General features: G+C 41.7%; 1 protein-coding gene across 1 annotated transcript in view; it reads left to right on the forward strand.

Moving 5' to 3' along the window:
- LOC111147321 (cAMP responsive element binding protein 5) overlaps positions 1 to 25,923 on the forward strand; it is a 351,699-nt gene that overhangs the window by 3,296 nt on the left and 322,480 nt on the right. Inside the window, exons 2-3 of the mRNA XM_022503309.1 lie at positions 1,572 to 1,665; positions 14,078 to 14,199. Coding sequence (XP_022359017.1) covers positions 1,572 to 1,665; positions 14,078 to 14,199 — 216 coding nt within the window. The remainder of the gene's footprint in view (positions 1 to 1,571; positions 1,666 to 14,077; positions 14,200 to 25,923) is intronic.

Here is a 25,923-nt window from a genome sequence, read left to right on the forward strand (position 1 = left end):
TTGTGAATTGCCATGTTAAAGGGGAAAGGGTCTTGCTCCAGGAATTAGGTGCTGACATGTGAGTGACATGTCACTTCCATTCATGACTCCATGGATAGTACTAGTTACATGGCCCCACTTAACCACAAAAGGGCCAGGAAATCCAATCCTACCGTGTGACCAGAAGCCAGACAACTGAAAACATTTGAGAGCTACATTTTATTTTTTTATTATTTTTTTAAAAGATTTTATTTTATTTTATGTATTTGACAGACAGAGATCACAAGTAGGCAGAGAGGCAGGCAGAGAGAGAGGAGGAAGCAGGCTCCCTGCTGAACAGAGAGCCCGATGTGGGGCTGGATCCCAGGACCCTGGGATCATGACCTGAGCTGAAGGCAGAGACCCCAACCCACTGAGCCACCCAGGCGCTCTGAGAGCTGCATTTTAAACAACTGTAATATCACTCTCCGAAAATTAAAAATAAAGTGTTGGTTTACTACATGGTACAGAATATAGAATACTAAAAATCTTTGTCATATGACTATAAGTCATCTGTATACTTCTAAAAGATCACATAATGAGTGTGGTGTGCAAGGCCTTCATGAACAGAACATACTATACAAATGTTACAGGCATATTTGTAGGTGTTTATGTCAAACAGTTAAGCATGACATGTAATTCTTTCCCAATGTCTGACATGAATCAAAATTCTTTTCCTACTTCATGCATTTTTCCTACTTCTGGTTAATCTATAGATAACATCTAGCATACTTATTATGGCTTAGACTATTTCATACTATTTTGTAGTATACTATTTTATATGGTTACATAGAACAGTAACTACGAGACAAAAGTTCCAAATAATCTTGCGAAACTCCAGTGCTACTTAGGTCTAAATTCATTTTTCTATTTGGACATATTTTCTTCTCATATATAGGTAAAAATGAGAGAATTTACTTTGTCATGATGTCACCATTAATTTCTTTGTGTATATGAGCATTCATCCAAACACTCTTATTCTTCGAAGGTATAGCATAGTTCTATTGCATAGAATATTTGAATACTTTCAGCATTGCTCATTACCTTTTTCTCGCTTATTCTTTAACTAAACACAAATTTAAAGTCTTCCCCAGATGCAAACCTCTAGTTCCTAAGGAAATACCCAGTTGACTGATGAGTCTTCACAGCTGATGATATTCAAAGACTATTTAGGAAGTCGAGGCCTTTGCAAGGAATTCCTGGGGAAGGTGTGAGGAGTCAGAGATGATGGCAGGCAAAGGTCTCCTATTTCTTATTACTATTCAGCCAGATTTTATTGTAACCTATTTAAGCCCCTGGTAAACTGTAAAGGAAATAATGATGCATATATTTGGGTGCAATTCAAAGGAACATCTCAGCACATTTGCTTGCAAAAAATAATTTGGCATTTAACTTAGCAAGCTTTCACACTTTTTCAGAACTGATTTTTTGTTTTGCCTGTCACATGTGCAATGCTGAATACAACTTTTTCTCTGTGATGGCAAATATGCATTATAAAACTGAATGGCTCCTTTCCCCTCCCCCACCCCTTTTTGTTTCTATTTGTCTGACAGCGCTTCCCCACAGAGGACCATCTGATGATTCATAGACACAAGCATGAAATGACTTTGAAGTTCCCCTCAATAAAAACAGACAATATGTTATCAGGTAAGCAGCCATCAGGCAAAAAGGCTCTGGGTGAGCGCATCAGCCGCATGGGACATACTTGTTCTTACGATAACATGATTTCCACTGGCATATTCTATGCCTTGAAGACATCTATTTCGAAGGTACAGCAGAGGCTTCAAATAATGGTAAGCAGAAGTGTAATCAGCTAATGTGGTGTTCACTCAAATAACCAAAGAGCTTTGATTTCTCATTTTCAGGAATGTAAAATATTTATTACTGTGGAAGTTGGCTCCATATAAGTATTTCTTAAAAATCACATACCTGTAATCAGTCAAGCAGAACATCTTCATTGAGCATCTGTGATGCATACTGTGCTGCTCCGAGTAGCACGGGAGATGCAAAGATTGGTGTCCTTGCTGTTCTTGAGGACACCACAATGTAGTGTACCTGTGGAAATGTATCTAAACTAGAGGATGGGCTAATATCTATTTTGCATGAGAATTGTAAGGAAAATGGTATGTGTAGTAGAAGAAGCGCGCGCTCTCTCTCTCTCTCTTTTGCAACAGAGGTGATCAATGAAACTTTTTTAAAGAAACTATACCTTCCTCCCAAGTGGGAGATTAAATAAGGTGATAATGTAGGGAACCAAAGCAAGGGCTCAGCAGCTGTGAGCAGAAATAAATCAACATCACAATTAATCCATCAAGCAATTGCCATTCCTTCCCATTTTGATAGGTGGTGCAGTGAATTAAAACGGGGGCAGGGGGGCACCTGGGTGGCTCAGTGGGTTAAAGCCTCTGCCTTCAGCTCAGGTCATGGTCCTAGTGTCCTGGGATCGAGCCCCACATCGGGCTCTGTGCTCTGCAGGGAGCCTGCTTCCACCTCTCTCTATCTGTCTGCTTCTCTGCCTACTTGTGATCTCTGTCTGTCAAATAAATAAATAAAATCTTTAAAAAAAAATAAATAAAACAGGGGGCAGGGCCAGGAGTGGGGAAACTTGAACTCGAGCATGGGGTCTTTCCTAAATGACCTTGGGCTGTGCTAGTGAACAATTTGGGGCCTCAGTTTCTTTTTCCGTAAAATGGGAATGATTTTGTCTGCCCAGTCTATTCCACAGGCTCATTGTGAAGATCTAGTGCAAGAATGTAAGTGAGAGTGTTTCCTAATCCCTGGCAGAGTAGTTGAAGCATTTCCTGTTACCCTTCCTAGGCTAGGAATATTTCATGAAGCCACTGTCTCCTTGGCATCATGAAAGAGATAATACACCCGTAAATATGCTTTAAATGATATCAGAAGAGAAACGGACTGCCCTGGCAGGCCCGGCTCATATAATTTAGCATTTCTATGGCACTTAAATTTTACAACTATTTTATTATCCCTATTATTAGTAAATCCTGTAAGAGTTTTGTCAGGCAGGTTAATATTACAACTCGTATTTTACTGATAGAGAAGAAGGGGCTTAGGGTGACGGAGCAGCCTCCCCAAGCTGCCCACACAGGGCAAAGATGAGGGTCCTTGATGTGGAGTCCTAGCCCCCTGACTTGCTCAGCGGAGGCTGCCTTGTCCAGTTTCAGCAGTTGATAGGCACGATCTCATACTTCTGGAGACAGAGCCAACCACACGTCTTCACAGTCCCACCAGTGACTTGTTAATGGTGCAGGTGTGTTGTGGTTTTGCAGAATCTCTAGTTGAAAGGCAGCCTCTTCCTTTGCCTCCCCTGCCACCTACCACCTCTCTCTCAGCCTGTTTGTTTGGATTGAACTAGTTGGCTCTTCAGAAATAGTTTTATCTTCCCTTAAGTCTAGAAACCGAGATGCAGAAACTTCAGAAAGTTCTGTAAGAATTATAAAAACCCAGCAGTGTTAGGAAGGATGGTCCATTCTTTCCGTTTTATCATTGAGTTTGTTCTATCATTTATAATGTGGTATAACTTCATAGTTAAACAATGAGCAGATATATATATGCAAGTAGGAGGTAGGAGGGCTGTAGACTGTGCGTCTCCTAGTATTTAAACTTATAAGTTCGCCTTTTATTTTTCCCAAATAGAATTCCAAAAATAGGCTCCTTGGGGGTAGGAGAGTGGGAGGTGGGTGTTAGGTTATGTGGAGATATTACTGCTTCGTAGTAAGTACCAGGCAGTATCTTTCAGGTAAACGGCTGGGGTGGCCCTATAAGGAGCCCCATCCAAAGGTCTGAAAAAAAAGGAATTAAGGATGTGTGAACACTTCTGTGTGCTGCCTATAAACAGGCTTTTGATTAAGCTCTTGCAACTTTTCAGTTGTTCTCAACCAGATCTTTGTTAGCTTGAAGACATTGCTGCCAGTAATGGTAGTGCCAGCTGGGTAATTATTGAGAGGAAATTCTCTCTAATTTTTATTATGCCAAACTTGGAATAAGAAAATGAAGGGAGAAATAAATATGAGGGAAAATAGCTTGAATAAAATAATGGAGCATTTTTCTTCTGCTTTCTCATGGTTTGTGTTGAAGCTAGTATGAGGCCATTTCTTACTCTGAGTGAAATTAGGTGCTACATTTTTAAACTTTCTGTCCACTTTCCATGCTTGTAGTGTCATAGAATTTTCTTGCTGGAAAACAGAAACAGAGCTGTCCAGCGCAGCTCATTACTTAGCATTTAGGTGACAGAGGTCTACATTATGTCACAGGCCAGTGTTGTCCACACTACACTGTAATAGGCTGTCTGTTGGACATTTTTACTTTGTTACTTTTTTTCCCAAGAAAGACTTTGATGTATGTATTTCAAATCTCATGTTAGTTTTAGCATATTAGATTGTGATTACAAATGTGACTGAAGTTTTACTTGTCTTATATCTTGATTTATTTAGATTTGAATTTATCAAAGGCTCCAAAATCTACTGAAATGTCTTTTAGAATTTTATTTCTGAATCTACTTTAAGCTTATTTTGTGGTCTATCTTAAGGATGAAAGATTTCCTACAGCTTGAGAGAAAGTAACAGAAACAATAAAAAATAATATAAATTAAACCTGAAATCAGCAAGCATCAGTAGCGCAAAAATCTTCAAGTCCCTTTTAGGCCACTTTTTTTTTTTTCCCAAGCAATATTCAATTACACAAAATTTCATTTCGGATGAATTGCAGTTTGGCACATATTATGAAGAGGAAGTATGGTAGGAGTGTTCATTACTAATTTCAGGATATCTGGTTAACTTGTATTTTGGAAAATTACTTTGTCTTACATTAATTGCAAATATTTCAGTCAGCAAAACAATTAAGATGCCACAGACAGACTTTTTGAAGGTAAGTGTCCAAAGAGTTATGAAGATCTGAAATAATTTCCTAGCTTTGCCATAAAGTCCACTTTATTTAGACCAGGTACAATTTACAACTCAAAACGATTGTAAATGATCTTTGACATGCTGTAAGGCAGAGTAGTAAAAGTGACAGTCACAATGTTTCATTAAGATGAGTCTGCTCGTATGGATAGAGAGTAACCATAAAACCTCATTCCAGAGGGACAGCACTAGTTGGGGCATGAATGGGGTGGTGATGGCGGATTCTAAGGACGAAGACTTCTAGCCCCTGCCACCTTTGTCCTTCCATTCTTATTTGGTCCTCGAGGTACATTTTCAGAGTCCTGATATGATGATGGGCTTTAGTCTTTCCCTTCAGCTGTTCTTTTTGCGACTTAAAATCATTTCACAGTGTGTAAACCTGGTAATTCACAGACCTGTACCCCTGGGGATAAAAATACATTATATGTTTATAAAAAATAAATGGTGAGGGAAATTGTGATATCAGAGGTTTTAGGTGCCAAGTTTGAAATGGGAACCCACTGAGGACAATATGCTTTACCACACAGGTTGCAAAATTATCAGCCATTATGTGACAAGAGATCTGTTTGGTTTGAAAATTATGATCAAATTTTTGTACTAGAGCGAAACAGTATGGTATTTGGGTCTATTTTAATGGTATCATTGCTAGGTATTCAGGAATTTCCACATCTTGACCTGTCAGAAATTCCCACCCCCACTTATTGACAGAGTTCCCAAGTTCTGTACAGGAAAGAACCAGAATGCAAATCAAAGTGCAGTTTTATTTATAGCCAGACAAGCAAATAAGCAAAAAATCTAAATGAGAAGAATATGCATGTGTGCCTCTGGGTGGTGGGGGTGTATGGTGGAAATAGTGATCTAGAAGATGATGAATTTTGCTTCATGAAAAGGAAGTGAAGAGTGTTGCACACCTTTCCTCAAAAGGTTAAACCCAGTCAACATCTCAGGTGGGAAGCCTGAGAAGGGGATGCATGAAACCATGCCTTCGAATACCTAATAAATCACACCAGACATCACAGCCCAGTTAATGCTGAAGGCAACTGGTGTGTGCTTGGAGGGAAATGAGGGCAGGCAGCAGCCAAGGTGTGGGAAGAGGGTCTGAGATTGCCCATCCATTTACACTTATTTATTCATTCAACAAACACTGAGCGTGTCTGCAAAGATCCTTTTGTGCTCGGTGCTGGGGTTGCTGCGCTGACCAAGACAGATGAGGTCACTCTTCCATGGAACTTACTATACTCTACTAGAGGTAGGGAGGCAGGCAGAGAGATCATTCACAACACCCCTCCCCTGAGATTAGTAAACAAGAATGTATGAGTTAGTGACAAGTGCTCTGATGAAGATGAACATGGCAAGGTGAAACAGGTGCCCAGTGAGCTGCTAAAGGAGGTCAGGAGAGGCCTCTCCACATTAGCAGCATTTCAACAGAGACCTGATGCTCAGCATGGTGGGTTCAAGTGACCTTTCTCCCTGTCTTCTGAATGAAGACTGAAAGCGGTGACGCCATCCCACCGGACATGGTGTAGCTCACACACAGAAAAGATGTGAGAGAGACTGGCATCCTCATTCCATCTTCCTACTCCCATCTGACGCCAAGCATCTATCACATATGATAAAATAGTTCTTCCTCTGAACCCAGTTGTGTCCCTGGATTAAGTCTAGAATTAGGGACTCTCTCTAGTTCCAGGCTCTAAACCTAATTCTCGCCATGGAGAAAGCAAGATTGTTGTTCAGTGGAGTAGAACACTTGTCTTCCAAGAGACTGATCATGATTAATCACATAATTTCAGAACCCAGAGCCATTGCTCATGGCTGTTTGCTACAAACCTACTTAATAATCTGTGGACATTTTATTTTTTAATTGTTTTATCATTTTTTATTTTTTCAGAGAGAGAGGGCAAGGAGGGGCAGAGGGAGAAGGAGAGAGAGCCCCCAACACAGGGCTTGATCTCACAACCTGAGATCATGACCTGAGCTGAAACTGAGTTGGATACTTAACCAACTGAGCCACAGAGATGCCCCTATCCATGGGCATTTTAAAGAGGAAGTCAGAGAAAAGGTGACATATCTCACTCCACATTCATTTTGGAATCCTGACTAAATAAATAAATCTCTCTCTCTCTGTCTCTCTCTCTTTCTCTCTCTCTCTCTCTCACACACACACAGGGACCATATTTACCTCCTCTTCCATTGATGGCAAATGTACATCGTGATTTCTCACTGTCGAAATTATTCAGATCTTTATGGAACAGAGGGTGGTGGAAATGGCTCACACCAGAGGGCAGCATGACCATTTATTGCCTTATCTTATGCCTATAATCGTGCCTCCTGCTTTATATACATTATGTCATTTAATCCTGGTCACTCTTTTCATATGAGGAAACAAGATCGGGAGGATAAATAGTTTGTCCAAAGCTCCTGTCTGTGTATAATTTTCTCATTGTACATCTAGATTTGGTAAGCTCCATGTACTAAGAACATGTGTTAGTGTTAGATGTATGTTTGGATATACATCTATGAACTGTTTTCTCTTCTATTACTGGCATATTTATTCAAGAGTCATCAAATGGAAAAAAATAGTCAAAGGTTTTCAGAAGGAGATTATACTGACACATTAGCATATAGAGGAACAAAGAGTGTGTTTTTATATTTATTTATTTATTTTAAAATATTTTATCTATTTGTCAGAGAGAAAGAGCAAGAGAGCGCACAAGCAGGGGGAGTGGCAGGCAGGAGGAGAAGCAGGCCCTCTGCTGAACAGGGAGCCCAATGTGGGACTCAATCCCAGGACCTTGGGAACATGACCTGAGCCAAAGGCAGAAGCAACTGACTGAGCCACCCAGGTGCCCCAAAGAGTGTGTTTTTAAATCAGATTTTCACCTCCATTGTGACAAGTGGCAATCGGCATTTATAGTTAGCTTCTATAGAAGTTATAGAAGTTAGCTTCTCATTCATGTTTCTAGATGGTCAAGTAAAACTGAATTTTTTTTAACAATTCACCTGAACACCTCAGAGGCCTTGATCAGAGGCCTTTTCATATAGGAAAACCTGGCTTTCAGTCTATTCCATCTGGAACGCAGTCCTTTTTGACAAAGGCAATTAGGGAGTAAGTGGAAATTTGAAGCTTTAGCTTCCACAGTCCAGGGCAGGGCTTGATAAGAGATTCACCTTGGATCCCCTCTGTTCACCTAGCTTGCAGAGACATGATCTCAGTGTTCATAACCCTTTCTACTAGCTCAGCTCCTCTAACGTCAATTAAAATTGTGCTTTGATTGTTGTTGGAACACTCTGGCTAGACCATGGCTGACAGTGAGTAAGGGTGGATTATTTACCTGATTAATTTAAATCTCAATCTGTGTCTTCTGGAGCCATGTGTCATAGGAGATGCCCTTGTCAGAGAATTTTCTAGTTGACTTAAGGCCCTCTTAAGGGCATCTAGTCTGCCAGCTCTCCATCTTGACCATAAGTGGATTGCAGCATTCTATTCCAAAGTTCTGCCAGTGTGTCTCGTCTCTCAGGGACCTGGATCACCCAAGCCATGGGCAACCCTTAAACATTCCACAACTATTGTTTAAAAACCCGGAGTTGCCTTGGTTTGTGCCATGGAAACACTGCCTCTTGGGATAGATACAGGGAAATAGTAACCTCAGTGTTATGGAGAGGACCCCATTGCTCCTTTGTGTATTCACACTCAATAAAAGGCACATTTATTGTAAAGGAGCCTGTCTACAATTCCATGGAATTCTGTCAGTAAGTGATTGTGCCCCTTATAAAGGAGGGTGTATTTTAAAATTCACTTAATGTAGACTTTCCTGATTAAGACTTTATTAAAATTCACACAAGGATAGGAACTAAGGAAATTTTAAAGAAGGCATTTGCTGAAAAATTCACAGGATAAATGTAACTCTAGAAAGAATATTAGAACTGCCTGAGAAAAATGCCTTTTCTGAGAAGCCCAACTCCTAACTAAAATAGATACGCTAATCCCAATACTTTTCTCTATTGATTTGAGCAGCATTCTTGAGGAATTCCATTAAGCTGCATTTTGTTGGTTGAATCTGAGTCATGCAAATAATAAAAATGCAATACCTTTAAAAAAATACCCTATAATTAGAATGGTCACCAATTCAAACTGATCTTTCTTATAACTGGTACGAATTAGTAGGGCTTTTATAGTATTCCCAGTCACTGTCAATTTAACACAAAATGATGTAAAATTACCTAGCATAGCCCTTTAGTGATACCACTGAGAATATTAGATCAATGGGAAAGAAAATTCTGCTTCAGAAGTTTGCATTCTTCTTCTCTGGTATATTATGAGAACTCTACTTTTACTTTTTTTTTTTAATTGATGACTTGTTGCCTTGCCTTTTTATCATTGAAGAAAATGAAACATAGACAAACATGTAACTCAAGTGCAGCTCTGAAACGGAATAAGGTAGCAACCTATTATTAAATGTAGAGCAGACTAAACACTTTTTAAAAGAAGAATCAGGTTTCAGGCTTTAGCGTTGTGCTTGTCATTTAGACTTTGGAATAATCAGACTTGCTGGGGCTGAAGCACTTGACGCTAGGCAGACTAGGGACTGATTAGAAAAGTTAGTGAGGTTTGTTTTTTTTTTCCCCCCCTCTAATAGCTGTAGCCACATACGTGTTGTCCTTCCCAGATGTAGCGGGGTGCAGGATTTCCTGTTGAGTAGCAGGTGGGTGAATTTCTAAATCATCACGTCAAGCTTGTAGCACTCTTTCGGGTAGATACACAAATGGGGTCTCTGCATGGCAGGAATCCTCTACCTAGCTATTTGCAGAGGCAGCAGTCTGTGAAAAGGTGCTCCTTTTTTGAGGTGCAGACTCACTATTCCAGGAAGGGAGCCAGATATTGAAATATGACAACATTTGCAAGGGATTTTTAAAAAATCCCTTTTGCTGCCAGTCTTGTCTGAGCGGTAAAAGAATCCTGAGGACATATAAGACAGGTAAAAGTGGCTAAGCTGCCTTACTTGCACGGGTCCCAGCTGTCTGGGTGTCTTGAGAAGCAGCTGTGCTCTTTGCAAACTCCCCGCGAGAAAGCAGCCTGCAGGTTTTTTTGCAGGGCCAATTCTTGCCAAGGTAATAGCAGCAAAGTACTTTCAACTTAAGTAAAGCCCAAACTCAAAAGTTATAAACTTTGAGTTTAGCTTGAGATTTGGGGTTCTTTGTTTCTCGCATTCAGATGGTCCTCACGAAAGTGGAAATACTGAAAGAAAGGTGAGCAGAAGTCCTTCAATGAGTATCTGGGCTCTGAGTTCCCACTGCAGCCAGTTCCTGTAAGTCCTTGGATGGGGCCTGTTACTACTGAACACACCTTAGATATTATCCACCAGTGTAGCACCAGCCCCTGTTACTCACCATACAGAAATGGCTGTGGCTGTGGCTGGTGCTTGCCCTTGGTTCTAAAGAAGGTGAGGTTTATCAGAATTTTAATTTGTGGCCATGGATATTACTCACCTACTTCAGGTCTAATTTCAGCTGGAATATTTATTTGACAAAGCATCCGTGTGGCTGAGAAACTGACTCTTTTATTTAAGCTGCTGTTAGATTTAACTGTCCCCTTTTTGAAGATTGGCTCATTTCCTGGCTTACTTGGAACTGGTACCATGTGGGATCAAAGACAGCTAGAGACCTTGTGTTAATTCTATAAATGTTAAAATAAAAGTTAAGCTCCATTTTCTGGTTCCTGTTGTAACTGGAAAGAATAGCTCATTCACAAGAAGAAAATGAATTAAAAATTAAGAACAGTGTGCCTTATCTCTTCCAAATGTGGATATAGATATGTTTTGCTTTCCCCTTGTTATATCATACAGCAAAGAAAGTTGCATTTAGTAACAACGCTGTGGCCTCCATCTGGGTCTTCTGCTCCAGGGATAGGAGGGAACCAACTCTCTTTAGGGCCCATGGCTCCTGTTGCTTCAGGGATAATTTTGCTGAGAGAAGACAGAAGACATTTCTCAACTTCCCTGGGGCTTGCCCACCAAATGCCAGTCTGAATTCAATCTGATGGCCCATCTCATGAACTCATCTCAGAGTTCAGGAGTCCTATGGACCCCACTAGGATGACTGTTCTTTCTGCCTGGAATCATGGCCCTCAACCTGTAAATCTCCAATAGAGAAATATAGAGGAACAGAAGAAAAATTAAAACCCAGCAAACTAAATCCCTACTGATGACCAAATGGTCTAATATGGCAGTTCTGTCCTGGGTTGTTTTCTCGGGTTTTTTACTCACAAAATGACCTGCGAGATAGTAGAAGGTCTGTAGGATTGTAACATGCTTCTATTATAGGGGGGATACAAATGATTCCAAGATATTTTAAAAGAGCCAGGGAGGGTTAGGATTGTCAATTACTGATACAGTTATGTGACTCAGTTTCTGAATGGGGCCTGGGGAGAGTTTTAGTTTCCTTCTAAGTAAAGGGGGTAAAAAGATTTCTTACCAAATGTGGTTGGTATGAAAATTAATGAGATGATGAATCATACACAACTCTTAGCATTATGCCTGACATGGAATAAGCACCCAATTGATGGAAGACTATGTACACACACACACACACACACACAAATGCACACATATCCCTTTATTTCCACTCTCAGGTCTTGTCTGTTTACACATGCTGTTCAGGAAACTTTTTTTATCTCTCCATCTGGCCTTTACCTCTGGCCTAATTTCTAGTGTCTAACCAGCTGTTCCAGATGTTCCCATTAAGCTGTCCTTTATTCGGTCATGTTTCTTCGACCTACCGTGATTTTTAAAAAATTTAATATTATTTTTTCAGTGTTCCAAGATTCGTTGTTTGTGCACCACACCCAGTGCTCCATGCAATACGTGCCCTCCTTAATACCCACCAGCAGGCTCACCTAGCCGCCCACGCCCCTCCCCTTGACCTACATACAGTGATTTTTGAAGAGAACCCATCACGGTGGTGATTTTAGGATTCATAGAACCATGTAACTTTAGAATTTTATTTGAAAGATGAGGAATATGAGGTCCAGAGAAAGTAGGTAATTTTCCCCAAATCACGCAGTTTTCAGGTCTAGATTTCTGGGTTGTCAGCATGGTCTTTTCCTTCAGACCCAGAGGAGAGTCTGGGCAAAGCATAGGATTTAGATTGAGAAGGGGTTATGTCTGAAGGTGAAAGAGGACTTAACAGTGATAAAATGTTTACGAATTGTGACCTTGTGCAAGGTACTTATCTCTCCATTTCTGAAATAATATGTGCCTACTTATCAGATTTTGTGAGATCTAGACTCTAGACAGGCTGGGTGAAAATATTTGTAAACTGCAAAATGCTTGTAAATACTAATTTTATCTTTTATAAGCACATAACACACTATATATACACATATGTGTATAACTATATATATGTATTATATGTATATTGGGGCATAGCTATATATGTGTGAATCTTAATAAATTAATGTGTTAAAAAACCTTTTTCAATCAAACCCAACTTTTGCATGGCTTTTATCTGTAATGTCTGATTTATGACCATCTGTGGTAGGCTCTCTGTATATTGAGGAAGAGAGCTCAGTATCTTGGAGTTCGGGCTAAGAATAGGAAAGAATGCAGAAGGGGATTTTTGCTGCTTTGATATTCAAGTCAACCAGCTAGGTGCTTAACAGGTAGAAAAGCCATAGGGAATCAGAAGACCTTATGTTAGAAGGGCTGACTATATGAGCTGTCAAACTATTTTGAGCTTCATGAATATTAAGCTATTTCTTTGAATCTCAATGGATAATTTATTGGGATTAACTGCTCTCTGTATGAATTAGGAAAGTAAATACGATTCTAGTTCTTCGTCATACGAGAATGTATAAAGAGCATGCAGAAATGGCACATTCGTTTCAACTAAAGGACACTCTTCAGTTGCCTGGTAGTGATGTGTTCAAGAACTATGAAGAAAGAGATTTGGGGACTGAGTATGGCTCTAGGTGGACAAGTGCCATCATCGGTCTCACTTGTGTGTGCTGTTGCCTTAAGTGGGAATAATACATGTGCATATTGGAAATGGTACCAGGGCTTTGGTTATAATCCTGGTGTCATCACATCTACCTGGGAGACCTTGAATGAGACCCCGAATCACACAGGACTTCCATTTTCCTCATTTGCAAAATGATTGGCATGGCCATCTGCTGTTTCTGAGACAAGGACAGCATACAGTGTTATTCAGGAGAGATAACCGTCCTTAGTGATTACAAAGGTGTAATTCTACCCCATTTACCTGACAGTGTCTTGTGAGATCTAGATTATGGAGAACATGTGTGAAACCATTGTGTAAACTGCAATATTTATGTGGCAAAGGCCACATAAATATTAAGTCACCCCCCTGGGGTTAATAATACATTATATGTTTATAAAAAAAAATTAAGCCACCAATAGCAGCTTCAGATCCTCCACTTTCCTAAGTAGTAGGCTGGCTAGACAGTCAAGAATATGAAAGAAATTCTATTCCTTTTAAAGAGTTTTCTCAGAACATTCCTTTGGCTATAGCAAAGGAAAATAAAATTAATAATTATATTTTTAATGGATGAAAGCTGAATGTGTTTGACTTGGAAACATTCATCATCCTCTGTGACTTTCAAAATGAGAGAGAAAATTGCTGTATTTTCCTTTTTCATTAAGAGAAAGGAATTAATGTGCTTGTTTGTTTCTTTTTGTTTTGATATAAACACTTACAAAACCTTTTTTTTTTTAAACTCCCAGCCCCCTGAAATCAAGCTTAACATTGGCCCAGCAGATTTTTTTGGCCTGATTTTCGCTAAATCATGTTTTTTCTCATTTTTGGAAAAAAAAGTCATTCCACACATTGCGACATGTGTTCAAGTGATAGGAACCCCAGAAAGTTGATGGTGGGCTCTCTGGCAATTGTCTGGCAGTTTGGAAAACCCTTACATATGCAGCTTGCTACACGTTGTATTCCTCCTATGAGATTTGTGGTTTTATTTTCTTCCATATTGTCATCTTATTTAAAAGGGTGGAAAATTAAGGATGACAAGTTGGCATCTTAATTAAGGTGAGGGGAGGAGATTTGTCAATTGAGCTCATGCTTGCTCCTGGCTTTTGAGGAAAAGAACCCACGTATGATCACTCGATCTCTGTTTTCAGATCAGACTCCGACTCCAACGAGATTCCTGAAGAACTGCGAGGAAGTGGGGCTCTTCAATGAGCTGGACTGCTCCCTAGAACATGAGTTCAGGAAGGCTCAGGAGGAGGAGAGCAGCAAGCGGGTAGGTTGGCTTGAATGGACACCTTGTAAGGTGCCTCCCCTAACCCCCGTGAGAATCTTCTGTGTGGAAACTTCGAGGGCGCTGCAGATCGGTGCAAATGTTGCCCTAAAACAGTATTTTATCCATTTGCATGTATTTGTCTATTTTTTTTTTTTTTTAAGATGAATCCCTGATTCTCCATCATGGGAGAAACAGACATCTGAAATAGGAAATTCAAGCAAAAAAAAAAAAAAAATTACCTGATTCTTGAACCTTGAGTTGGATAAACACACAGACTCTTTGTATTCAAAACTAGTTGTTTTACTTTGCTAAATATTTCGTAGGAAGCCTTACATGGGTGTTACACACAGAAGACAAGAGGCAAAGAATAATTGTAGCAGTAAGAGATGAGGTTTTGTCTGATTTTTAGTCCCAGGTTTTCACTGTCCGATTTCCATAATCTTCCCGGTAGACCTTCGCCACTTTCAGTTATGTCCCAGTCATATTATTGAACGTCTGTTATTATTGGGACAAATGGTTTAAATATACGTGTGGATTATTTGTTCTTTCAAATGTAGAAAACCCACTTTATGCATGCCTCCAGAATATGTTCAACTTCTCTTAATGTTGTGCTTGCATTTAAAAATCACTTTGCAAGATTAAGGAAAGGAAACAGGGTCACAGGTAAATGTGATAATGAAGCTCTTTAGCATTTTTTCCATTGTTACCATAGAGCATTACTGAATGCCCACAATGTACCAAAGAACAAATTAGACACATTCCATGAACAGAGACTTAAAATGTGGAAGTGGGTTGAAAGGAAGGGCTGGTTAGGTTGTAATGGACTCTGAAGGTCCAGCTGTTCCATCTGGAGAAGATATTTTAAAAGGCTCTGATATTTCAAAACTTTCGAATTCTCCTCTACATGAAATTATAATAATCCCCCTTCCACCAGATTTTTTATGTCGCATTCCCACATTAAAACAGTCAAGGGCTTGCCCTGAGTCTGGGCTGCTTTCGGAAAAATCATGATAATTGGTGGAGGATACAAGAGAGGTATAAAACCTCAATCAGCTCATTTTATTTATGTATAATTAATTTATACAGCCACTTCCCCCACTCCTCAAGTGACATGAAAGGCTTTCCCCTCACCTTTTTTTTTTTTTTTTTTATTTCTTTGACAGAGACAGATCACAAGTAGGCAGAGAGGCAGGCAGAGAGAGGAGGAAGCAGGCTCCCTGCTGAGCAGAGAGCCTGATGTGGGACTCGATCCCAGGACCCTGAGATCATGACCTGAGCCGAAGGCAGAGGCTTTAACCCACTGAGCCACCCAGGCGCCCCACCTTTTTAAATGAATACTTTTTTAGCACTTACTTGCCAGGCACTGTTCTGAGCACTTAAAAATTTAACTTAAAAAAAAAAAAAAAGGAGGGGTACCTGGGTGGCTCAGTGGGTTAAATCCTCTGCCTTCAGCTCAGGCCGTGATCCCAGCGTCCTGGAATCAAGCCCCGCATCAGGCTCTCTGCTCAGCAGGGAGCCTGCTTCCCTTCCTCTCTCTCTGCCTGACTCTCTGCCTACTTGTGATCTCTTGTCTGTCAAATAAATAAATAAATAATCTTAAAAAAAAAAAAAAGGCATACATTCTACATTTCACTGCAATAGAAACGTATTTTTTAAAAATGAAAATTACAAAGACTAAGAAGAACCAAAATGTCTAGTAAGTTTTCTCTGTTTGAGTTCTACATTTAGTTCTGGTAGATGTGGTGTATGAAAAAAAAATGAGGGATTAAGTACGTTCATTCCCTCAAGATAGTCAAAGTTGGCTTCATAGATTAAACTGAACTGCAAGGAAGGTATATATGCTCGTTTCTACTGGTTTATATTGTCTTCATTTCTGAGAGAATGGTTTTAACTGAAGTGTGTGTCCTTGATTTTCCTACATTTACCAAGGACAGCTTTAGGAAGCCCACGGTAGGGGCGTGGTTTTAGATGTTCTCCTTTACGTAGTACTCATGATCTCCTATATGAAGCCCCATGGGAGGAAATTCTTGCAGATCTGAATTCCAGGAAATCGTTTACTTCCCCTACGGAACTGAAATATTTTCTCTGTGTGGACATGAGAATCATGTAACTGGTTCTGTTTCTCTTTTCGCTTTGACTGCTCGGTTAACAGAAAGCTGAGTTTACTGCTTAACTTTGAGAACTTTTTAGAACACTGTGATGAACATATTTTACTTCCCTTCAGACTAGACTTTCAGTTCTTGTTTATTATTTCCTTTGGTCCTGATTTTTTTAATTTAAAAAACATTTTTATGCTATACATTTTTTTTTTCTGAATTGCTTTTGAGTCCTTGTGGGTTGAGAAAGAGTACAAATAAACTTTATAAATTAAAATAATCAGGCAAGCAACATAGAGAAAAAAGATAAATTACAGTTGTAGAAATACATATTTTAAATACGTATTAAAAATATTCTTTAAAAAGTATCTTTTGAAAGTTGCTTTTATTTTTTAATTTAAATTTTAGTTAACATACAGGGCAACATTGGTTTATGAAGTATAATTCAGTGATTTATAACTTACATACAACACCCAGTGCTCATTACAAGTGCCCTTCTTAATGCCCATCACCCACCTGGCTCAGCCCCCACCCACCTCCCTCCATCAACCCTCAGTTTGTTCTCCATCCTTAAGAGTCTCTTACAGTTTGTTTTCCTCTCTCCCTTTCTTCTTTTCCCCCTTTCCATAAGTTCATCTCTTTTCTTTCTAAAATTCCACATATGAGAGATCATATGGTATTTGTCTTTCTATGATTTATTTCACTTAGCATAATGTACTCTAGCTCCATCCATGTCATTGCAAATGGCAAGATTTCATTCTTTTTGATGGCTGAGTGATACACACACACACACACACACACACACACACACACACACACCACATCATCTTTATTCATTCATTCGTCGCTAGACATTTGGTCTCTCTCCATAGTTTGGCTGTTGTTGATAATGCTGCTATAAACATGAAGGAGCATCTGCATCCTTTGAATCTGCATTTTTGTATCCTTTGGGTAAATACCTAGTAGCACAATTGCTGGATCGTAGGGTAGTTCTATTTTTAAGTTTTAGGAACCTCCATTTTGTTCTCCAGACTGGCTACACAAGTTTGCATTCCCATCAACAGTGCAAGAGGGTTCCCCTTTCTCCGCATCCTCGCCAACACGTTGTTTCTTGTGTTGTTAATTTTAGCCTGAATGTTGCTTTTAACCATATGCTGGTTTTGTGACGCATATTCGGATGGGGAATTCTATAGCCAGGTTCCCTCGTGGTTTTTGGGTTGGGTGTCTCAAGAGACCACCTTCTCAAAACCCAACTTTACTTGTACACACTGAAAACTGGACAGCATTGAGGTTGTTGAGGTATCCTCTTTCCTCACATCTTTTAAACCAGCAGCCAAATCAGCCTTTGGTGGCCGTAACTTCTCGACACCTAATGCACAATGACTTATCCACAATGGGCTGTGTTGGTGGCTTCTGCCTAGCATTTCTTTGGAAGCCACAAATGGGTAAAGGAAAGTTGGGAGATACTCCCCAATCTACCATCATACTTTTATCTAAACTTTTGACCACATTTCTCTAACTACCAACATCCCTGGCACACTGCCACCCCCTGCTCCTGCTTCATTTAGTCATCTTCTACTTGAAAAGTAGGAATAAAAGCTCTCTACTCAATGCATACCTTATTATTACTGAATGCTGTCTCCTTCCTCCCTTCCTTTTGCTCTGCATTCAGATAATTATTTCTTTTCAATTCTCCATCTCCAACTTTCTTCTAATTTCTTTTCCTCTGAGTCTAATTATTTTATTTAAAAAATTGTGGAAAAATTATGCTAGTCCTTCCCTCCATCTTTAACTTTCTAGCTGCAGCTTGGTCTAGAAAATTCTATTGATCCTCACTTAGCCCTCTTGGCTGTCAATTGGGGAAAATTCTGTGGACGATCTCTAATCCTGATACCCCCAGCTCCTGCTTCATTTATTCATCCCCTGCTTGAAAAGTGGGAATACAAGCTCTTTATTCAGTATATCCCAATGTATGTATAGAATGAGGACAGGCGAGATGCTAGTCATGACAATGGAAAAAGCCTTAATATCTGTATCTATATTACATATAGAAGGCAACACATTCCACAGTTACCTCAATCTTCCACAGAAGTATAATAAGCTCATGGTTTCAAAACTCTTTAATAAGAGATTTTTTTTTTCCCTTGGAAATGCACCCATCACTAACAAGCATCACAAATCTCAGTTTGTCTGTGGCTTAGAAGTCAGGCTAGTCCACATCCTGAAATAGGTGAGAAACTTGTGGTCCTCATTTATTCATTCAGTAAATATTTCTGAGTGCTCATCACATGCCAGGCACTGTCCGAGCCATTGAAGAATACATTGTGGACTAACGCTCGTTAAAAACAAAACCTTGCCTTCAGGTAGGTTACGTCTCGTGGCAAGACAAACAATAAGCAAGCAAAAACCATAAGATGAATAACATGTCAGAAGGTGATGCGTGTTCTAGCAGGGAAGGGGCAGAGGCAGTGCTGGGGATGCTCAGGGAGGGCGCTGGCGCTAAGTGGACAGGCAGCAGAGGCCGGAAGCAGGAGAGCAGAGCTCTGCGTCAGAGCAGGTGTGTGTCGGGGAGAAGAGTGTTCTAAGTGCAGAGAGTAATAAATGCCAAGCCCTAAAGCTAGAGGATGGGATGCTCTGTGGGTCCAAGGAATCACAAAGGGGGGTATGTAATAACGCGGAAGAGCGGGCACGGGAGGGCAGAGTCCGGAAGTGAGATGGGGAACCAGAAACAGTTTCAAGCAGAGGAGTGATAGAATCTGACTTATATATTAGAAAATTCACTTTGGCTGCTGAGTTGAAAGTCAGTTGTTGGGGGACAGTAGCAGAGAGAGAGAGAGAGACCAGTTCCGGAGGCTGATGGAGGAATCTAGATTGAAGATGATGGCAGACTGGTCCAAGGTGGACATGGAGGAGGGGGTGCTTGTTGCATTCTGGGTCTGTTCTGAAGATAGAGCCAGCAGGATTTGCTGATGAATTAGATCTGGGGAGTGATAGAAAGGATGAAATCAGGAGTGGACCAGGTGTTTGGCCTAAACAACTAGAAGGATGGAGCTGCCCGTGGGAGGAGCAGGTTGGAGGGAAAAACCGTGGAGACTGTTTCTTGACTTATATCCATTGAGTGGGCACATGGGTATAGTGGTCTGTAAATCAGAAAGAAGTGACCCATCTGGAAATATAAATTTGGGAGTCACAGGCTTGTAGGTGGTGTTTCAATATATGAGACTTGATGGAATCCCCTGGGCCTGGAATGAATGAAGATGAAATTGAAAAGAGGTCTGAGCATGGAGCTTGGCAGACCCCTCCAGAACCTCTGAGACAAGAGTATTCAATTCTCCTTAGTGACCAGAGATGACACAGAAGGCCCTGAGGTGTGAAGAATCAAATCAAGTGTGGCGATGCTAGTAGTAATCCTCAGCAGAACCCAGTAACCAGCAGTCAGCCTGCTGATTTCATGTTCCATGTCAGAGGAAACAACAGAAACAAAAACAAAAAGATTTTTAAGAAGAAAAAGCAAGAGGAAGGTGAATTGACCTTTTACATTTGATTTTTTTAAAAAATAGAAGAAATAATGCTTGTCCAGGAAGTAGGATAGAGCTTCATCATATGATGGCAGTGGTGTGGGAGTGTGTGTGTGTGCGTGCGTGTGTGCATCCGTGTGTGTGTGTGTGTGTGTGTGTGTGTGTCTGTGTGTCTGTGTAAGAAACGAAGGGCAGTTGAGAGGACTAGAAATGAACCCCTTTGTCTTGCTGAGAGAAATATAACGTTACAGCCTAACGTGGTTAAGGACCCTGAAGATGAAAAGCACGGTGTGGAAGTGCTGAGTGCTGCCATTCTCCCATAGGACCTAAATTTGACTCATTATGCTGATGGAGCAATAGCAAATGAGGACATTCCCATGCTCTAGAATTCCTACCCAAATGATGAAAAGTGCAATGTATTCCCAGAGGGTACTGACTGTTGAACACAAGGGAATGAGGGACAAGCTATAATCTTAAGATCTTGGATCCCAGCTCAGTAGGAGTCAAGGAACAGGGCATGACCAGGTCAGCCTCAGCTCAGAAACGTAGGCTGCTCAATCTGATTAAATTCTGTACCTGGAAATCGTGTTACCCGACACCACCAGTGACGCGGGGAGAGAGGGTACAGAGAGGGAGGCCTTCTGCCTTCATACACAGTGTAGCTCAGTTAGTTCCTAGCTGGCACGCCTGCCCTCTGGGGAAGGCATGAGCAACGCTGAATGGGAAAGAAAAGATAGAAAAGATAGAGAGTGGAGCAAACTTGCAACAGCTGCTCTGTTAGCCTGTTGCTTCTATGGTATTGGTGTAAAACAGTCCATCCCTCTTGCGGAAATCTGGAGAAGAAGACTCTCCGAAACTTAAAAACTTGGTTTTATTCTGGTTTTGAAAATGTCATCATGTTTGCTAAATCCTGGGAGATGAAACAAACTGGTTTTGATCTTGGCGTGTTTTGTTTTGTTTTTAATCAGCATGACTGAAAGGAAACACCCACTAGCAATGCTAGAAGAGATAACAATCTTATTTCTTCCCCCTGAAAACCTAACCTTTATCTTACAAGGTTTATTTTTGTCCTCCCATCTCAGGACATGTCAAATGTAAAGCTTTTTTTTTTTTTTTCTTTTCTTTTTCTTCCCAGATTTTTCCTTCTAGGTTTACACTATGCTCTCAGCTTGAGTAGACTTTGATACTGGAAGACAACTTGGCTTGGTCTTTGCATCCCACTCAGGGGAATGACTAAACCAGTGGAAAAGACCAGAAGCTGTTTCATGTGTTCTAGCTCCTAGAATTTAGGATTAATGTGTGCAGTCTTACCAGAGGTTATTCAGAGTTGGTATCTGTTGCCATGTGTGTTAGCAAATCAAGATGTGATCCGAGGCTCTGCCTCAATTTTAAAATGGAGTGGGAAATAAAAACTTACAGGGTTTTTGGGGGGCAAGGCGCCTGGGTGTCTTTGTTGGTTAAGCAGCTGGTTCTTGGGTTCGGCTCAGGTCATGATCTCAGGGTGCTGGGATTGAGCCCCACAACGGGCTCCGTGCTCAGAGGGGAGTCTTCTTGAGATTATCTTTCCCTCTGCCCCTCCCCCTGCTCACCTTCTCTCTCTCTCTAATAGTAAATAAATAATTCTTTTTTAAAAGACTGATAGGTGCTTTATTTTATTTTATTTTTTTGTGTGTGGAAAGTCAGGGTATCCTTCAAGTGGCAAATGCATGGTCTATTGCCTTGTAAAGATTGAGTACCTGATATCAAGTGTATTTGCTGTGGATGATGAGGGCGGGCCCACGGTTTGGAGGAATAATGACCTAGAGGGGTACCAGGGGTTTGGTCATCTCTTCCCTTGGAGAATTTATATATTTGGATAATTTAGACTCAAATGGTTGAGTCCTCACAACGTAACTTTAACACTGAGGAGAAGAAAATACGTTATCTCTTTAAGCTGAGGATCTAATCTCTAAAGCTGAATTATTTGGCAGTTCATGGCTCTGCCTCTAGCCCGTGTTCTAATCAGAATTAAAAGGGGTGACGGCAGTGCACAAATTACAGATAAATGTCTCAGCCTGTGAGTGGCAGGTTTTATTGTGCTCTGAGTTCAGTATGAAGCGTTTAAGTTTTTTTTTTTCCCCATAGGTCTTATTGATACTTGTTATCCCATGGCATGTGTCCCGGCAAGAGAGAGGTGTTTGCCTGATGTCTTTTGGAGAATCGGTCACAAGGCTTCCAGAGGCTAAAGCTAGAACAAGAGAGGGTTTGCACTCATTCTGTGCTGTGACAGGGGGTCTCCTATGAGGTACTCAGGTTTCCACTCAAAGCTGCAAGGCGGAAGAGATTGGGAGGCTCGGACGCTGAGAGCAGGAAGATAGGTAGAACTTTAAGATAGAATAGGAAGGTCACTGTTTAAGATAGAACAGGAACATTACTGGAGAGAACTGGGCATTGATTTTGAAAACTGCTACTTGTGTTGGGAATATCGTGGAATAAAATAGTATTTTCTTGCACCAGGATTTCCTGTTCAGTTGTGACAGGCTACAGTAATGATCAAAAAGTACTTATATATTCATGAAGTATATTCAGACCCACGTATGACAATTTGGGCGTGTTATTCATGATCATCTGATTTCAGTCCCCTTCGTTCATGGGGATTAATTATGGGGGGTTATACCAGTACTATGTTCCCCATCGAAGTGCAGAGGGATGAATTACCAAGAGAGACAGAGTGTGGCTAGGCCCCCACGGTGGAAAGCCGGCCGAAGGGCTTCTCTCCCACCTCCCTGTTTTGTCTCTGCCTCCTTGTCTACTGGCTGCATCCACTCCCAGGTGGTTTCTGTTTACACCTTCTTTTCAGAAAACTCATAAATTCTGACTTCGTAACAGCCCCTCCTGACAGTTCCTTCAACTATACATATAGTCTTCAGACTTGAATATTAGCCTCTAATCTCCAGCTGGTACCCACATTCCCATCTAATACACCTCTGCTCCTCTCAACTGCCCCCAAACTGTGCTCAGAGCTTCCCTGAGCCAAGCTGCCGCCCAGTCCGTCAGAGGCATGTTTCCCCTACCGCAGGAGTCAGCTCTGCCTTCCCAGCCTCCTCTGCCCCCTTCACTGGGTTTCAGCACCTTTCTAAGGAAAGGGACCTCCTTTCTTTATTTTCCCTTTCTGTCCCCTCAAGTCTAGACCATCATCCCTTCCTCCTGGGTTATTGCTGTGAATTCCAAGAAACTTTTTGACCACTAACGTAACTCCAGTGAAATACCTAGCATTAAGTCTTGAAACATTGAATGCATTTTTTTAAATACGTAAAAACTGACCAAAATTGTTCTTGCTGCTCTTTTGCTTCTGACCTGTGGTTAAGTCCAAAGTTCCTCCAGATATTGCCATTGTTAAGAGGGAGAGGGGTTGGTGTGGGCGGTCAGAGATATAGAAAGGTGTGCATTAGGAGCTGTTAGACATAGTCCTGATTCTGTGACCTCTTGTGCATGGAATGCATCTAAAAGGACCAAAGCAGGGATGGGGAAGCTCTGAAGGGATGATGAAAAGAGGACACCAAAAATAGCCCCAAACACAGGAGAGCCCCAAAGGTCCCCAGGCACAACCATCAGCCCAGACTCGGCCGTGAGGATGACTTGTTCGCCCTGCCTTCCCATCAGGCGGCCTTCCTGTAGCTGAAAATTAGCCCAATTGAATTATTTGGCTGGGAGGCCTCTCCCTAAAATGATTACGAAGCTCAGCTTTAAGGGCCCAGAAAAGGACAGCTTTTCCCAGCAGGAGACTTTCTCAACAGGGTGAATTTTCTGTTCCAGGTTGGGTTGGGTTCTCAGCAAGTTAAAAAATCACTCGTTACCTGTCAAGCCCAGCAGAATCACAAGTGACTGGATGCCCTCCTCTGAAGGCATCCGTTTCCAGCTGTGAGTAATTCAGGCCTCGCCACTCGCCATACAGGCCTGGAGGAAGCGGGTGCGTACCTGGGCATGGGGGGGGCTTTCTGCATCTGCAGAGGAAGCTCACACTGTCCTCTGGGAGGCCCTGCATGAATGCTCCCGAAGGCAGGAAGGAAAACAGAGCTGTTTGCAGGGCCGGATTAAAACAAAATGACTTAAAGATGAAGCTTCCGTTCTAGGCAGAAAACAGCACTCACATTTGGAAAATTGGCCCACATGTTAGACTCTGTGTGCCTCTGTAGCTATGAATGACCTACCTGGGCCCCTCACAGAGATGTGAGAAAAAAAAAACTGACATTGTAAAAAGAGAATAGGAAAATAACATAATGGTTACAAGCGTCTGTGCCTCCATCGTCTCATAAATCCAGGTGAACATTAAGTATGGTCCGGAGCAGGTATGGGAGTGATTTATTCTGGGAACCCTGCTTCAGCATTCGTGTGTTGTTAAGTTATTTCCATATTGATAAGGCTGAGGCCAGGAAGTGGCATTCCGAGCATTCCTCCTGTCCATATTTCCAGCATATTGGCTGCCAACTCAAGCCTGTGGTGCAAGTACTGATTTTAGCCTCAAAACCCCCTAAAAGGACATTTTCTTTGTTCTTTACCCAACTACCACCAAAGCCCAAAGGCCTAGGAAATAGTGAGTCCCCCCCCCCCCCCACCTTGAATGACTTGTACCACGTTCTTACATTGTTGGGAACTGGCTGTTCTGGTGACCCAGCGGGCTGACCAGCTGGCCGGATCGGAGAGGCAGCCGGGTTCTCTTCCGTAGGCACACAAAACGTCACCTGCTTTTGCTCCTTGATATTTGGCTGGGTGATCTTCACACCCCAACTATGACAGGATATCAGCCGCCGTCTTTTCCAGAATATCGCAGGGCTTCACTTTGTTTTTTGTTTTCTGGGATATTAGAGGCTATTTTTAGCCTGTTTGAACCTGTGACTCTTCCGTGTGACGAGGCCAGTTGTCTCATTTGGCTCTAGAGTGAACTGGAATGCCGAGAGGCCTTACCCTCAGCATCTCCTCTGAGCACGAATTTTCTAACAAGATGCACGCACACTGGCAAAATCAGACTGTTGTGTATGTCGAAGACATTTTGACCTTTGTCCTGAAGGTGAATGTGAGCTGTTTCATTTGATAATGTTGGAGCTAGAAGAAGGGATAGTCCCACCTGCAAGCTCTCCCTTCTTTGTCTGGCCCTGTGGGGGTGTCCCCAGTTCTCTCCGTGGAGTGGGCGGGTGAGCCCCACATTTTGAATTTAGTGCGGCTGTAGTCACAGCCATCTCTGGGATCTGAGCGATGTGCAGAGCATACCATCTGTTACATGAAAACTTAAGAAGTTGATCCCGGTGCTGTCTGAGCCCCGCCTGAGCTGGCGCCGGGCCCCACCCTTTTCTGTGGCTTCATGTTTGGGTGCGGGGCTGATTTGGGCTCTGTAAGCAGTCAGGTCCCTCAGAGAAGAAAAGCAGTCGTGTTCCGTGTGGCTCTCGTGTGGCGTGACTGCTGATGATACGGCACTGGGCGTTGTGAGTGGCAGTTCCCCTCTTGGAGAACCCTTCCTGGCTTCTCTTGGTGTGATTTGTCATGCACAGAGCTCAGGAACTTTCCCAGAGGATTGACAAACGTGAGGCTTTTGTTGGATCTGTTGGCACGGGGAGGGGGAGGGGCAGGCATTCCTGGGGCGCATGTGAGCCCCACCCTTCTTGCCCCACTTGATTGGTCCCCAAGAGGCAGAAGGGAAGAAGACAGCCCAGAATTCTGGTGAGCCCTTTTTGGTATGATGTGCCAAAGTGTGGAGTGTAGGGTGGGAGTCGTGTGCTGCTGGTCCACCTGAAAATGGCCTCCCAGCACTACCAGTGCTATTCCTAACAGCCCCGGCGTGGGTGGAGGAGAAGTAATGAATTCAGGACGAGGGCAAGAAACCCGACTCCGTTCCATCACTCTCTAAAAGTCATGCATGACTTCATTTTCTCAGTGCTAAACTGGGCCTTCTGACAACTTTGGAATTATATGCACACACATAGTTCGAACACAAAGTCTGGAGAATAAAAAAAAAGCTCATTCTTAGGTACATGGTGTTAGATGCACAAGTCACTAGAGCATCTCCCCTTGAACGTTCTTTCTGATGTTGATTGAAATAAGTGGTCAAAAAAGGGTCCTGGGGCCAGATCTGCCAA

This window comes from Enhydra lutris, unplaced genomic scaffold (genome assembly GCF_002288905.1).
Source record: "Enhydra lutris kenyoni isolate GAN:26980312 unplaced genomic scaffold, ASM228890v2 scaffoldscaffold16, whole genome shotgun sequence".
NCBI classification, from domain to species: domain Eukaryota; kingdom Metazoa; phylum Chordata; class Mammalia; order Carnivora; family Mustelidae; genus Enhydra; species Enhydra lutris.